This window comes from Colobus angolensis, unplaced genomic scaffold (genome assembly GCF_000951035.1).
Source record: "Colobus angolensis palliatus isolate OR3802 unplaced genomic scaffold, Cang.pa_1.0 Scaffold95, whole genome shotgun sequence".
NCBI lineage: Eukaryota > Metazoa > Chordata > Mammalia > Primates > Cercopithecidae > Colobus > Colobus angolensis.
The window spans coordinates 2357472-2370912 of NW_012123487.1; the positions used below are offsets into that span (position 1 = coordinate 2357472).

The 13441-nt window shown below is 53.0% G+C and overlaps 1 protein-coding gene and 1 pseudogene across 1 annotated transcript in view; both read right to left on the minus strand.

Moving 5' to 3' along the window:
- The window catches only part of LOC105504786, a 22487-nt pseudogene extending 18345 nt beyond the window's left edge, over positions 1-4142 (minus strand).
- Positions 4143-7307: 3165 nt separating this feature from the next.
- The window catches only part of PNKD (paroxysmal nonkinesigenic dyskinesia), a 74129-nt gene continuing 67995 nt past the window's right edge, over positions 7308-13441 (minus strand). Inside the window, exons 3-10 of the mRNA XM_011932272.1 lie at positions 12315-12430; positions 12076-12188; positions 11457-11515; positions 10620-10712; positions 10099-10262; positions 8674-8760; positions 7714-7829; positions 7308-7506 (exon numbers count right to left, since the gene is read on the minus strand). Coding sequence (XP_011787662.1) covers positions 7333-7506; positions 7714-7829; positions 8674-8760; positions 10099-10262; positions 10620-10712; positions 11457-11515; positions 12076-12188; positions 12315-12430 — 922 coding nt within the window. The 3' untranslated portion in view covers positions 7308-7332. The remainder of the gene's footprint in view (positions 7507-7713; positions 7830-8673; positions 8761-10098; positions 10263-10619; positions 10713-11456; positions 11516-12075; positions 12189-12314; positions 12431-13441) is intronic.

Genomic DNA, 13441 nt, shown 5'->3' on the forward strand with positions numbered 1-13441 from the left:
AACAGGGTTGTTGAACTGAGCACTGTGGAAGCCACAAGGATCTCCCCTGCATGTCAAGTCCTTTTTTTTTTGAGACGGAGTCTCTCTCAGTCGCCTTGGCTGGAGGGCTGGAGTGCAGTGGTACAATCTTGGCTCACTGCAACCTTTGCCTCCTGGGTTCAGGCAATTCTCCTGCCTCAGCCTCTCAGTAGCTGGGACTATAGGCGTGTGCCACCATGGCCAGCTAATTTTTGTATTTTTAGTAGAGACAGGGTTTCACTATATTGGTCAGGCTGGTTTTGAACTTATGACCTTGTGATCCGCCTGCCTCGGCCTTCCAAGGTGCTGGGATTACAGGCGTGAGCCATCGTGCCCAGCCTGAATTGTACATTTTAATGGGTGAATTTTGTGTTATGTGAATTATATCTCAATAAAGCTGTTTGTAAAACATGCAGAGGTACGATCATAGCTCACTGTAGCCTTGACCACCCGGCCTGAAGCAATCCTCTCGCCTGTCTCCCAAGTATCTGAGAATACATGCTTTTACCACCATGCCAGACCCTCACTGCTCCTTGGTTAGGTCCCCCGCTAGCTGCATGAGGCTCCTGCCTGCCTGTCCTCAAAGGCTCCCCACCTCGTGGGAACTCATGTTCTCAACTCTCTTCGCACACCCCTCTGCCACCAATTCCATCCTCTCGGTGCTGGCTGTCTTCTGCCAGTGGCTAGGGGTGAAACAGTTTGGCAAAGTAGATTGCAGGACTAATAGCCGGTTTGTTGTCTGCTTTTTAACTCTTGGCAAGAGATCTATTTAGAAATGGTGTTGGCCTGGCACTGTGGCTCAAGCCTGTAATCACAACACTTTGGGAGGCTGAGGCAGGAGGATCGTTTGAGCCCAGGAGTTGGAGACCAGCCTGAGCACACAGCAAGACCTTGTCTCTACAGAAAATTTTTAAAAAATTATCTGGGCCGGGTGTGGTGCCTCACACCTGTAATCTCAGCACTTTGGGCGGCTGAGGTGGGTGGATCATTTGAGGTCAGGAGTTTGAGACTAGCCTGGCCAATATGGTGAAACCCCATCTCCACTAAAAATACAAAAATTAGCCAGGAGCAGTAGCAGGTGCCTGTAATTCCAGCTACTTGGGAGGCTGAGGCATGAGAATCGCTTGAACTCAGGAGGCAGAGTTTGCAGTGAGCTGAGATCACGCCACTGCACTCCAACCTGGGTGACAGAGTGAGACTTAGTCTCAATACATACATACATACATACATAAATTAAAATTTAAAAATTATCTGGGCATAGTGGCATGTGCCTATAGTCCCAGGTACTCAGTGGCTGAAGTGGAAGGATCTCTTGAGCCCAGGAGTTCAAGGCTGCAGTGAGCAGTGATTGCGTTACTGCACTCCAGCCTGGACGGGGGGGAGATCCCGTCTCTAAAAGTAAAAAAGCATTGTAATGCGCTTTAGGCCAGTGTAGGAACGCTCTGGAGCAGGAATACATACCTGCTGTGTGGCGCGGGGCAGGGTGCCCTCTCTGAGCCTGAGGTAGACAGGTGCCTGGCCGCTTGGGTCAGTGTCTGCTGAACAACTCCTAACCCGGAGCGGGCTGGCTCTGTGCCGAGCTCTGTAGGTAGTAACTCATTAATCCTCACAATAAGCTTCGAAAGCTCGGTAGGTTTCAATAAGCTCGGTCGTATCACCCCATTTGACAGATGAGAAACCAAGGCACAGAATGGTTAAGCAACTTGCCCAAGTTATTCATGGCGAGTGTGGACTTCAAACCAGATGGGCTGCCTCCAGAGTCCACGTTCTTTTTTTTGAGGTGAAGTCTTACTCTGTTGCCAGACTGGAGTGTAGTGGTGTGATCTCAGCTCACTGCAGCCTCCAACTCCCTGGTTCAAGCGATTCTCCTGCCTCAGCTTCCCGAGGAGCTGGGATTATAGGCATGCACCACCATGCCCAGCTAATTTTTAGTAGAGACGGCGTTTCACCATGTTGACCAAGATGGTCTCAATCTCTTGACCTTGTGATCCACCCACCTCGGCCTCCCAAAGTGCTGGGATTACAGGTGTGAGCCACCGCGCCTGGCCAGGAGTAATGTTCTTATTCTGTTTATTCTACTGCTCCTGGCAGACTAACCCTAAGTTTATCGATAACAGTAAAAAGAGAGGCTGCTGTTAACACCTCTGTGCATCTCATTTAGTTCTCTACAAGGAGGTTCAGTGATCCTGAGTCAAGTCACCCGTCCAGTGTTACACACAGCCAATTAGAGCAGAACCTGTGTTTGTATCTTGATCAGTCCAATTTCAAGTGTTCTGTTTCTACCACCTTGTCCAGCATTTGGCCCAAGCCTAGTGTTTTTGGACCACTGGTGTTAGGTTCCCACTTTTTTCAAAGGCTCCACCTGTGGGCAGGGCTTTGGAGGAGTAAAACCGCCCCCCGACACACACATGTTCATGCACACACAGGGTTTTCATGTTCGTTTCTTCAACTTCTTCCCTGGACCACCTAAGGATGGCCAGTTATCCCTCCTCTTTCTCCTTTTCTGCACCTTCTAGCAAAGAGAGCTAGTCTGGGATCCAGGAAAAAAAATTTACAAATGAACTGCTTGCTGGTTATTTTTAAAACTACATATTATTCAAACACCTTTGAGGCCATGTGTCTACCTCCATTTCCTCTCTATAATTAATCATAGAGCCAGAAACCTGACACATAATTTTTTTTTTTTTTTTTGAGATGGAGTTTCTCCTGGAGTGCAATGGTACGGCCTTGGCTCACTCCAACCTCTGCCTCCTGGGTTCGAGCAATTCTCCTGCCTCAGCCTCCTGAGTAGCTGGGATTACAGGTGCACGCCACCATGCCCAGCTAATTTTTGTACTTTTAGTAGAGATGGGGTTTCACCATGTTGGCTAGGCTGCTCTCAAACTCCTGACCTTGTGATCTGCCCACCTCGGACTCCCAAAGTGCTGGGATTACCGGTGTGAGCCACCACGCCTGGCCCTTTTTTTTTTTCTTTTTGAGACAGGGTCTCACTCTGTCACCCAGGCTGGAGTGTGCAGTGGTGCCATCTCAGCTCACTGCAACCTCCGCCTCCTGGGTTCAAGCGATTCTCCTGCCTCAGCTTCCCGAATAGCTGAGACTACAGGTGTGCAGTGGCTAGGGGTGAAACAGCTTTATTTATTTTTGTATTTTTAGTAGAGATGGGATTTCCCCACATTGGCCAGACTGGTCTCAGACTCTTGACCTGAAAGTGATCTGCCCGCCTCGGCCTCTCAAAGTGTTGGGATTACAGGTGTGAGCCACCACGCCTGACCTCCCCCTCCCCACTTTCAGTCCACCATAGTTCAGCTGGATCTGACACTGGCCTTCTGAGTGTGGTCAAATGAGACCTGGCCTGGCCAGTCAGAGAAGCCCATTCCCCTAACTCCTAGGACTGGTTCAGGGTTGGGCACATGACCCCAGCTGGATCAGTGAAACTCAAGTCTTAGAACTATTGGAGGCTCCACTAGTTTTGAGGAAGTTGCAGCCTAGAAAGCTGGAACTTCTAGAGACCATCTTTCTACTTCAGGGAGAAAGCCTGACAGAGAATGATACCAATCCTGAAGAAAGCAGAACTGAACAGATATTCCCATCCAGTCCCTGGATTCAGCCATTCCTGAAGCCACCACGACATCATCCCACACTTCTCAATTTCATGAGCTGGTAAATTCTCCTTTTGGTTTCAGCTACTTTGTTTTGAGTATTTGTCTCTTGCACCTAAAAGGTTCTGCCTCATTGTCCTCTCCATTGGAAGGTGAAGAAACTGAGGTCAGGGAAATGACTTTCTCAGGGTCACTCGGCTACTGAATGACACAGCAGGAACTGGAGTCCAGGTCTGTAAGGCCAGTGACACTTGCTATTTGGCAAGAAGCATGTGGTCTGGTTGTTACTGCTCAGTGCCACTCCAGGAGAGGCATGTGCCTATCATTCAGTACAGATGGCCCAGTGGGAGGATGCCCCCAGCCCCAGAGAACCATCACCAGGTGCCCCTCAAAGCTGGGCATACCCAGAGTGACCTGTATACTCCAGGGCCTGGCCCTGTGGTTTGTCTGCCCAATATAGCAGTGACTCAAACACATCAGAGCACACAGAACCACCTTCTTCAGGAAGGTGAAGACACAGTCCATGGCTTCAACCCCAGTTCAGGTGCAGCCCTGATCCAAGACAGCTGGGCCCAGTACCAAGGTCGTTGGCCTGGGGTGAAGGGCACCTAAGCGGGGAGGCTGAACTGTGGCCAGGGTGGGAACTCTGTGCCTTTGGCTGGCCCCAAGGAAGTGTGGAGCTGAGCCAGCGCTTCCTGGTCGTCAGCCATTCTAAGGCTACCTTCAGGAACTTTGCTATAGCCAAGTGAAATAGGAGAATCTTATTCTTCTATTTCAATAAATATCTTTAATTTTTTTTTTTTTTTTGGAGACAGAGTCTCACTCTGTCGCCCAGGCTGGAGTGCACTGGCACAATCTCAGCTCACTGCAGCCTCTGCCTCCTAAGTTCAAGCGATTCTCTTGCCTCAGCCTCCTGAGTAGTTGGGACTACAGGCGCACACCACCCTGCCTGGCTAATTTTTGTATTTTTAGTAGAGATGGGGTTTCACCATGTTGGCCAGGATGGTCTCAATCTCCTGACCTCGTGATTTGCCTGCCTCGGCCTCCGAAAGTGCTGGGATTACAGGCATAAGCCACCATGCCCGTCCCTTTAATCATTTTTATGAACTGAAAACCAATGTCACTTGTCAAAAATAAATATTGATCCCAAAGACAAATACAATGAAAACAAAACGATGTTGTTAAAGCTTAACTAGAGACACCTGCCCAACTTAAAGTATGACTCTGGATCCCGGGTCTTTCTTTCCAAAGGCATTAAAGACACACTAGTGCCACGGCCGTGTCCTTGAAGTCCGATTGATTGCTGTGCTGTGGCCATGTACAGCCACCCTACTTCAGCCAGTGGTACACTTGTGTATCTCAAGCTTTGAGAAACACTGAGATAAGCCAATCGTAAACTCTGAACAAATGCCCATGGGCCTTGGGAGGAACATATTTTAGGCGTAATTTCTCTCTTTTCTAAGTTGTTTTCTTTTTTTTTTTTGGGACAGAGTCTCACCCTGTTGCTCAGGCTGGAGTGCTGTGGCACGATCTCGGCTCACTGCAACCTCCGCCTCCTGGGTTCACGCCATTCTCCTGCCTCAGCCTCTTGAGTAGCTGGGATTATAGGCTCCCGCCACCACGCCTGGCTACTTTTTTGTATTTTTAGTAGAGATGGGGTTTCACTATGTTGGCCAGACTGGTATCTAACTCCTGACCTCGTTATCCGCCCACCTCAGCCTCCCAAAGAGCTGGGATTACAGGCATGAGCCCCCGCGCCCAGCCTTTGGGCATCATTTCTGATCAAAACTCTTGAAGTGCCTAATGCAAGTTAGCAGGCCTGGGGCTGAGATGGGAAAACTGCGAGAAAGTTCTCTGCTGTTTTCACTCATGTAGCCACAAAGACAAGCTGTTGGGTGATCAAGTCCTGGTTAAATCATTCACTCATTCAACATTTATTGAGCGCCTACTGTGTGCTAGGCACCGTGCTAGGCGCAGAAATACAGAGATGCATAAGATACAGTCCATGCCCTTAAAGATTCACAGTCTAGAAGGGGAGACAAACATGTAAACAAGTAAAATACAGTGTGATAAGTGCCACAGGAGAAGCCTTGACAAAGTGCAGAGGTAGCCTGGAGGGGAGGGGCACAGGGGTTGCCTTCCTGGAGGTGGGGGCCTTTGAGGGGATCGTGAGAGATGAACGGGTACTTGCCAGGCAGACAAGACAGGAGGAGCAGGGGAAGGCATTCCAGTTGGAAGAAACAGCATGAGCAAAGGCACAGAGGCATGAAACTGCATGTCTTGCTTGGTGAGTGGGGAACTCTAACTAGTCTGGTGGTATTGCTAAAGTGCACTAGAGGCTGCGGCTGAAGAGGCGGGCAGAGGCCAGATCATGAGGGGAAACTGAGGGCAGGGGCATCTTGGAGGGTCACCAGAGGTGAGCAGAGCCCGAGAGCAGGCTTTAAAACAGGAAAAGAGGGCTCCTGGCTGACCCAAGGTACACCTGCCTGAGGACCACAGGGTTCCTCGCTGTGGTTCCAAAGGAATCTGGACCTAAGAGCAGAGGAACAGCAGAGCTGGAGGTGGAGTGAGCAGAGGGGCCGGGCCAGGCCTGGGGCCCAGAGCTGCCATGCACTCACGTGCTCTGCTCACAGACTTCTGATTTCCAATCTGCACGTCGGAGCCCCTCCTCCCAGCCGGGTGGGGGCCAGTGGGAAATCACATGGGAATGTGGCTGGCAAACCGCAAGGGCCAGATGAGTGTCAGGTTACAGAATAAATCTTTACTAACTCAAAGAAGAAAAGGGCTCCGGATAAAGCAGGAGAGATTAGTTAGATGGAGGAAGGCAGGCAGACGCGCCTAAGAACATGGGCCAAAGTGAGAAAACGACAGCTGCCAAAGAGGACCGTGGCTGTCTCTCCCCTGGCAAGGAGGGGCCCTTTTGGCCCAGGGCAGGGGCAGAGGCCAGCGGGCATGACCAGGCCAGATGCGCAAGGAGAGCGTGTGACCTGCAAGACTGTGGGGCTCCACACTTCAGACTCCAGTGTCTCCTTAGCTCAATGAGAAGGTTTCCTTGGCAACCAGGACCCTCCTTCTTCCAGGCTGTAGGGAGGCCACTGAGGCAGAGAGTGGCCAGCCAGCCTTCCAGCCCTTCAGTGTTCTTAGGAATGGCTCTGTCTGAAAAATGACTTTGCAGGGATGGGTGGGGCAGGGAGGCTGTGGGAGGGAGGGCAGAGTCTCAGGACACCAGAGTCCAGCTGCCCCTCTGAGTGGTGCTTTTGCAAGGCATCACACTTGAGGCCACTGTGAGGGGCTGAGCTTCTTTCCCAACCTGGATTGGGGAAGGGCAAGATGGACTCAACCTGCGTGGGCCCTCTGCCCTGGGTTCCAGGGCTACAGTGAGATGAGGCCTCCTGACGGAGAAGCTAACAGCAGCCCCCATGTCCTTGCTGCCGTACCAGGAGTAGGGAAGGAGGGGACCCTCACAGTTGGTAGGGTCTGGAGATGTCCCAAGACCCCTCCTTTCCTCTTGCCGTTGATGAGGCAGCCTCACGCTGCGGAGTTCCCAGCCTCTGACCGGCCCCCTTCTCTTGGCTTCACAGTCTCATCGCCTGGTGCCTCCCCTCCCCTGAGCAGTGTGGGGGATGATGCCCGCTTGGGCGCCGATGGAGGTGGTGGTGTTAGCGATGAGAAGGATGGTGAGGTGTGGGTGTCTGGGCTGGAGGCGCTGGGGGCATCACTTGCTCTTGTGCATGTCCTTCAGCCGGCGGAGCTCTTCCAGGAGCTGGGCCCGGGAGCAGTCATCATCCCCAGTGGGGCCCGGCCCCGGCCCCAGAGCCTCTTGTAGTGCCAGGCAGTGGGTCCTCAGGAATGGGTTGTAGGAGCGCTCCTCTCCCAGGGTAGACGGGCACTGTGGGCAAGAGGAACCAGGTTTGGTGGAGAGAAGCTGGGAAAGGGACCCAAGACAGAGAAGCCTGACCCAAACCCTGCCCCATCCTGCAGTTCAGGAGTTCTGACTTGAGGGCCCATGGACCAAACAGGTCAGAGCTTTGGGGAGGTGCTCGCAGGCCTGGGGTCAGCATGGACGGGTTCCCGTTGGGGCTGAGTGCCTGCCCACCGTGCTCTTGCGCTCCAGCCGCTGCCGCTGCACCCACTGCATCTTCCTCTCCCGGGCCAGGTTCTCGGGCTCCACCACGCCTGCAAAGCCCAGGTTCTCCTCCGCATACTCATGACCTACCGACAGCCACGGGGGTGAGATGCAGAGCAGAGAGAGATTGGTGGGACGGTCAGAACAGTCTTCCCTGCCCCAGGTCCAGGCCGATGGGCACCCGACCACCAGGGACAAGGGCAGCACTTCCAGGAAAACCCCAATCTCCAGGGGCTGCTTCTCTAACTGCGGGTAAAAGTCAGCCATGGGTGAAAACGTGGCAACGGTTCCAGGGGAAAAAACCACTAGACCTGGAGCTGGCAGGCCTGCATCTAGCCCTGACTCCGCCACTGCCTAGTGTGTGACCTCAGTCTAGTCATGGCACCTCTCTGAGGCACCATTTTCTCATTTGGCAAGTGGAGAGAACAATGATGCCACCAGACAGATGCACCTGCTGTGTTCCTGGTGCCTAGAACAGAGCCTGGTATGTGTTAGGTGCACAGAAAGCACTTGTTGAATGTATGAATGAATGAATATATGTTCTGAGGATTAACAGATATCTGTGAATGTTTTCATGCACTACAAGGCAATGGTTACCTGCAGAGTGGATTTACTGACTTCTCCCCAGATAAAAAAAAGGCTATTTTCTGTTCTGGGCTTGGGCTATGAACAATTAGACATCTCTCTGGAATGCCCTGGGGCCTGCAGGGCTCCCAAGAGGCTGAAGGCTGGCTGGCAGGGGAAGGTAGTGTGAGAAGCAGAGGTGTTATGGAGTCAGCACTCCAGGAGGAAGGGAGGCCAGAACTCTGCCCCTACCTCTGGAGGTGGAGCTGTGTCGCTTCTGGGCCAGGAACTGGGCTGGCCTGCTTTCTAGGGGAGTGAGGGGCTGGGAAGGCCCTTGGGATAGGGAGTAGTAAAGGGGTGTCTCACCAGGCCACAGCAGGGTGTCATCCCCTAGCCCCAGCACAGTGTCCAGTGAGCTCAGCATGGTCTCTGCGTTGCCCTCAAAGGTCCGTCCTGGCGGGGGGTTGGAGGGTATGTCACAAGGCGCCAGGATAACACGATACGACATAAGGCACACCCAGACAGGTGGGAACCAGCTTGTAATGCTCTGGCTGGCCACCAGCCCTGACCGTGCCCTTGCCAGGCCCACCCCAGGCATCTATTCCTTCCTTCTCACTGGGAGCTGGGCCCAACTGGTCACCCCTAACCAAGCCCATCTGAGGCCTCCGTTGCACACAGTGACACTTGAAGGGAGGGGCTGCAGAATCTTCAGGTTGCAGGCCCCAGGCTTGGTAGATGCAGGGCTGCTCTTTCCTGCAGAACACTTCTTCGCCTAGGCTGCCCTTTGGGATTCCATGCAGCCTGGGACTTGTGATCCTCACCCACCCCCTCACCTAGCGGTTCTAAACTTTTCATAACCTAGTCCTGCCAGTCACTGTATCAGAGAACCAGGCTCCACCCAGGGGAAACTAATTCCCTGCATTCTCTCATTCTGTCCAACAGCTGGGGCAAGTCTTTCTTATTGTTGAGACAGAGTCTCATTGTTGCCCAGGCTGCAGTGCAGTGGCACAATCATAGCTCACTGCAACCTTGAATTCCTGGGCTCACCACCACACCTGGCTAATTTTTGTATTTTTTGTAGAGACAGGGTTTTACCACGTTGCCCAAGTTGGTCTTGAACTCCTGGGCTCAAGCAATCCACCTGCTTTGGCCTCCCAGAGCTCTGAGATTACAGGCCTGAGTCACTGCTCCTGGCCTATAGTATTTATACTATTTAATTTTTTTTTCTTTTTTTTTTTTGTGACAGAGTCTTGCTCTGTCTTCCAGATTGGAGTACAGTGGCACGATCTCAGCTGCAACCTCTACCTCCCGGGTTCAAGCAGTTCTCCTGCCCTCAGCCTCCCTAGTAGCTGGGATTACAGGCACGCACTACCATGCCCAGCTAATTTTTGTATTTTTAGTAGAGACGGCGTTTCACTGTGTTGACCAGGCTGGTTTTGAACTCCTGACCTCAGGTGATCCTCCCACCTCAGCTTCCCAAAGTGCTGGGATTACAGGCATGAGCCACTGTGCCTGGCTTATTTTAAAATATTTTTGTAGAGACAGTCTTGCTATTTTGCCCAGTCTGGTCTCCAACTCCTGGCCTCAAGTGATCCTCCTGCCTCAGCCTCCCAAGGTACCCCAAGGGAAGTCTCAAGGATTAAAACCAGTCTGAGTAACACAGATGGAAGTAACTGCCACGGCAACACCTGTGCTAAAACTAAGGCTTCCGTGCTCTCCATGGGACTGTGGCTGCCCTGGCTTCTGTCTCTCCCTCCTCTCCCAGTTCCTCTCTCTTTCAGGGGGACTCACCACAGCCAGAGAGGAAGAGCAGGTCCCCTGAGAAGAGGCAGGAGGGACCCTTGTAGGGCTCCCCATCCAGTAGGTAGACCAGATGGCCTTGTGTGTGGCCAGGTGTAGCCAGGGCCTGGATCTGAAGCCGTCCCACGCTGACCACATCTTGATGACACAGGGGACTGGGGAACAAGGGAGTAGGGGAGAGAAGGTACTGGATCTGTGCCATGCTGATCCCTGCCCCCATCCCAGGCCTAAGGGGCTGGGTGATTCACAAAAGGGTGGGCTCCCATACAAAAGCAGATACCCCAATGCCCAGGGTCTCAGGTCCGAACACTCCCCCTTTCCTCTTTTGGGGACTAAGGCTGGATCAATTGGAGGATGGGCAGTGCCAGTCTTCAGACAGGCAGTGATTGGGCCAGGAAGGGCACTGGCAAAGATCCACCTGTTGATACCCCTGAAACACTTCACTGAAGGCTGGGGGTGGGGGAAAGGGCCCATGGAAGGGGCCTAGGACCTTGCCTAGGTCAAGGACTTACTGGGTGAGGTAGGGGATGCCGTCCTGAGGGCTCCCGTACACCCGACAGTCCCGGTGCCGCCGGCTGAGGTCACGGTTCCCTCCACTGTGGTCCCTGCAGGATGGCAGAGACAGGCAGGGGGCTTCAAGGGGCAACTGTACCTAAGACCCCCCTCTTTCCCACAGCATCTCCAGGCCTTTAAGTGCTGGGGCTGTGGCTTCTGGACTGAGCAAGTTGTCCACACCTCTAGGCCTTTGTTCAAGTTGTTCCCTTGCTCAGAACATCGCCCCCAACAACTCAAGCTGGCCAATGCCAGCCGATCTTCCTGGATTCTCAGCTCAGGTCATCATCTTTCAATTCTCCAAGTGGATCTGATCACACTTTTCCTGGGCCTCCCATCCCTGTACCCTGTTGCCAACTGCTACCTGAATATTACATACTTCTTTTGTGAAGACAAGGTCTCACTATGTTGCCCAGGTTGGGCTTGAACTCCCAACCCTCTTGCCTCCACTGTTATGTACTTTGATACAGGGCTATCTCCCCTATTGGTCTCAGAATTTCCTTGATGGAAGAGTCATAACTCATGCCCAGTGTGCAGTAGGTATCTAATACATGCCCATGAAATGAAAGAGAAATGACTGCCCTGCCCTCCTCTGGGGCTTCAGAAGCTCGATAAATGGAGTGGTGGAAGACTGTCCCCTTTCCTCCCTCCCTGCTGGTGTCCAGGTGACTTCACGAGGAACGTGGGTGCTGGCCTGTACTGACTTCTTGACCTCCGGTCCCGGCCGTCCTCACTGGGCCCAGTCCTGGCAAGCCCAGCCGGACAAGGGTGGGCCAGGGAAGACGGGAGCCCCTTACCAGTGCTTGTGAGTACAGAGAATGGCGACCAAGGTGACCCCTTCCTTTTCAATGGAAGCCTGCGGGAGAGAGGAGGTTTGGAGACTGGGGAGCAGGATGCAAGCGACACTTAAAGCAGCAGGATCCAGGAATGTGGGTGCTGGTGGAGAGGAGAGGATGGAGAGATGAAGTGGAGGGAGGGGATGGGGCTGGAGGGGAGAGATCCGGGAGTGTGAAGCACGGGGCACATGGAGGCAGAGGGACAGACACAGAGAAATAAGGAATGGGAGGGAAAGACAGACAGACCCAGATACTGACAGACAGAGGTAACACAAATAAAGGGGGTCTGAAGGGGGCCAATGGGAGTGAAAGCCAGCCTGGAAACTCACGAGACCCACAGTCCTGGGCCAACACCCCCAGCCCTCTGGCTCTGCATCCCCCACTGCTGCTCACCCCTTCTGCCCAGCCATGCCCTGTACCTCCCTCCCCCAGGCCATGTGTGTGCATGTGCATGTGTGAACATGGAGCATATGGGATATATCTCACGGGTAGACGGACAAGGGTCAGCCCTCTCTAGCAGGGGAAACTGCCAGTCCCCAAGGTGACCCCAGGCACCCCCTGCTCCCTGCCCTCCCCTCACCTGCACAGCGCGAGGGTCTGAAGGGTCCACAGCCACAGCCAGCTGGGCCTGGGTGTCGATGATGAGGTAGCTGTAGTTGTCCGAGAGGACAGGGATGGGAAGCACCTTCACTCCTGGGGACAGAGATGGGCTGTGGGCAGGGTAATAGGCAGGGAGCCCAGGGGCTGGGGTATGTGAAGGGGAGTAGGAGGGTGGGGGCACAGAATGGGGGATGCTGGCCAGGGGCAATCAGAGCTCACCATTGAAGAGGCGGGGCTGGGTTTTCGAGTGGCCTTTAGGGTAGCGATTCCGAGCCCTGCGCAGCTGCTGTCGGTAGAAGAGGTACCCGAGCCAGGTGCGGGTGTACAGGCTGTACCTAGAGAGTGAGTGGGTGGCCTATGGTTAGCCTTTCTCCCTAGCTCCTCTAGACCCCTTCATGATGCCTGCAGGCCCCACATCTCCATTCCTTTGGTCACCCCGTGAGCCAATGCAATTCCATCCTCACTTATTATGTGCCTACTGTTTGCCCTGCTTAATGCTCATGACAAGATGGAGAATGAGACGGACACACCTAGAACTTGCAATCTATCAGGGAGATGAGAACTGAGGAACTCACAGAAGAGAATTGGAAAGGCTGGGTGCGGTGGCTCACACCTGTAATCCCAGTACTTTGGGAGGCCGAGGAGGGTGGATCACCTGAGGTCAGGAGTTCGAGATCAGCCTGGCCAACATGGGAAAACTCCATCTCTACTAAAAATATAAAAAGTAGCCGGGTGTAGTGGCGCACACCTGTAGTCCTAGCTACTCAGGAGGCTGAGGCAGGAGAATTGCTGAACCTCAGAGGCAGAGGTTGCAGTGAGCTGAGATCACATCAGTGCACTCCAGTGGGTGAAGAGCAAGACTCCATCTAAAAAAAAGAGAGACTTGGATCTCTTTTTTTATCTCTTTTTTAATCTAGCCCAGGGTCTAGCACCTCTGATGAAGTAACCTTTGCAGGGAAGAAGGAGTAGGAATTAGGAGGCTGAAATGAGGTAGGAAAAATATTTCAGAAAGAGCAGTGGTGGTCAAACTTTAGCATGCATCCTAATCATCTGAGGAAGGTTGGGTGAAGTGGCTCACGCCTGTAATTCTAGCACCTTGGGAGGGAAGGAGAGAGGATCACTTGAGCCCAAAAGTTTGAGACCAGCCTGGGCAACATTGTACCCTATAGGGTCTCTACAAAAAAAAAAAGAATAGCTGGGTGTGGTAGCACATGCCTGTGGTCCCAGCTACTCAGGTAGCTGAAGCAGGAGGATTGCTTGAGCCCAGGAAGTCGAAGCTGCAGTAAGCCATGATTGCACCACTGCACTCTAGCCTGGGTGACAAAACAAGATCCGGTCTCAAAAAA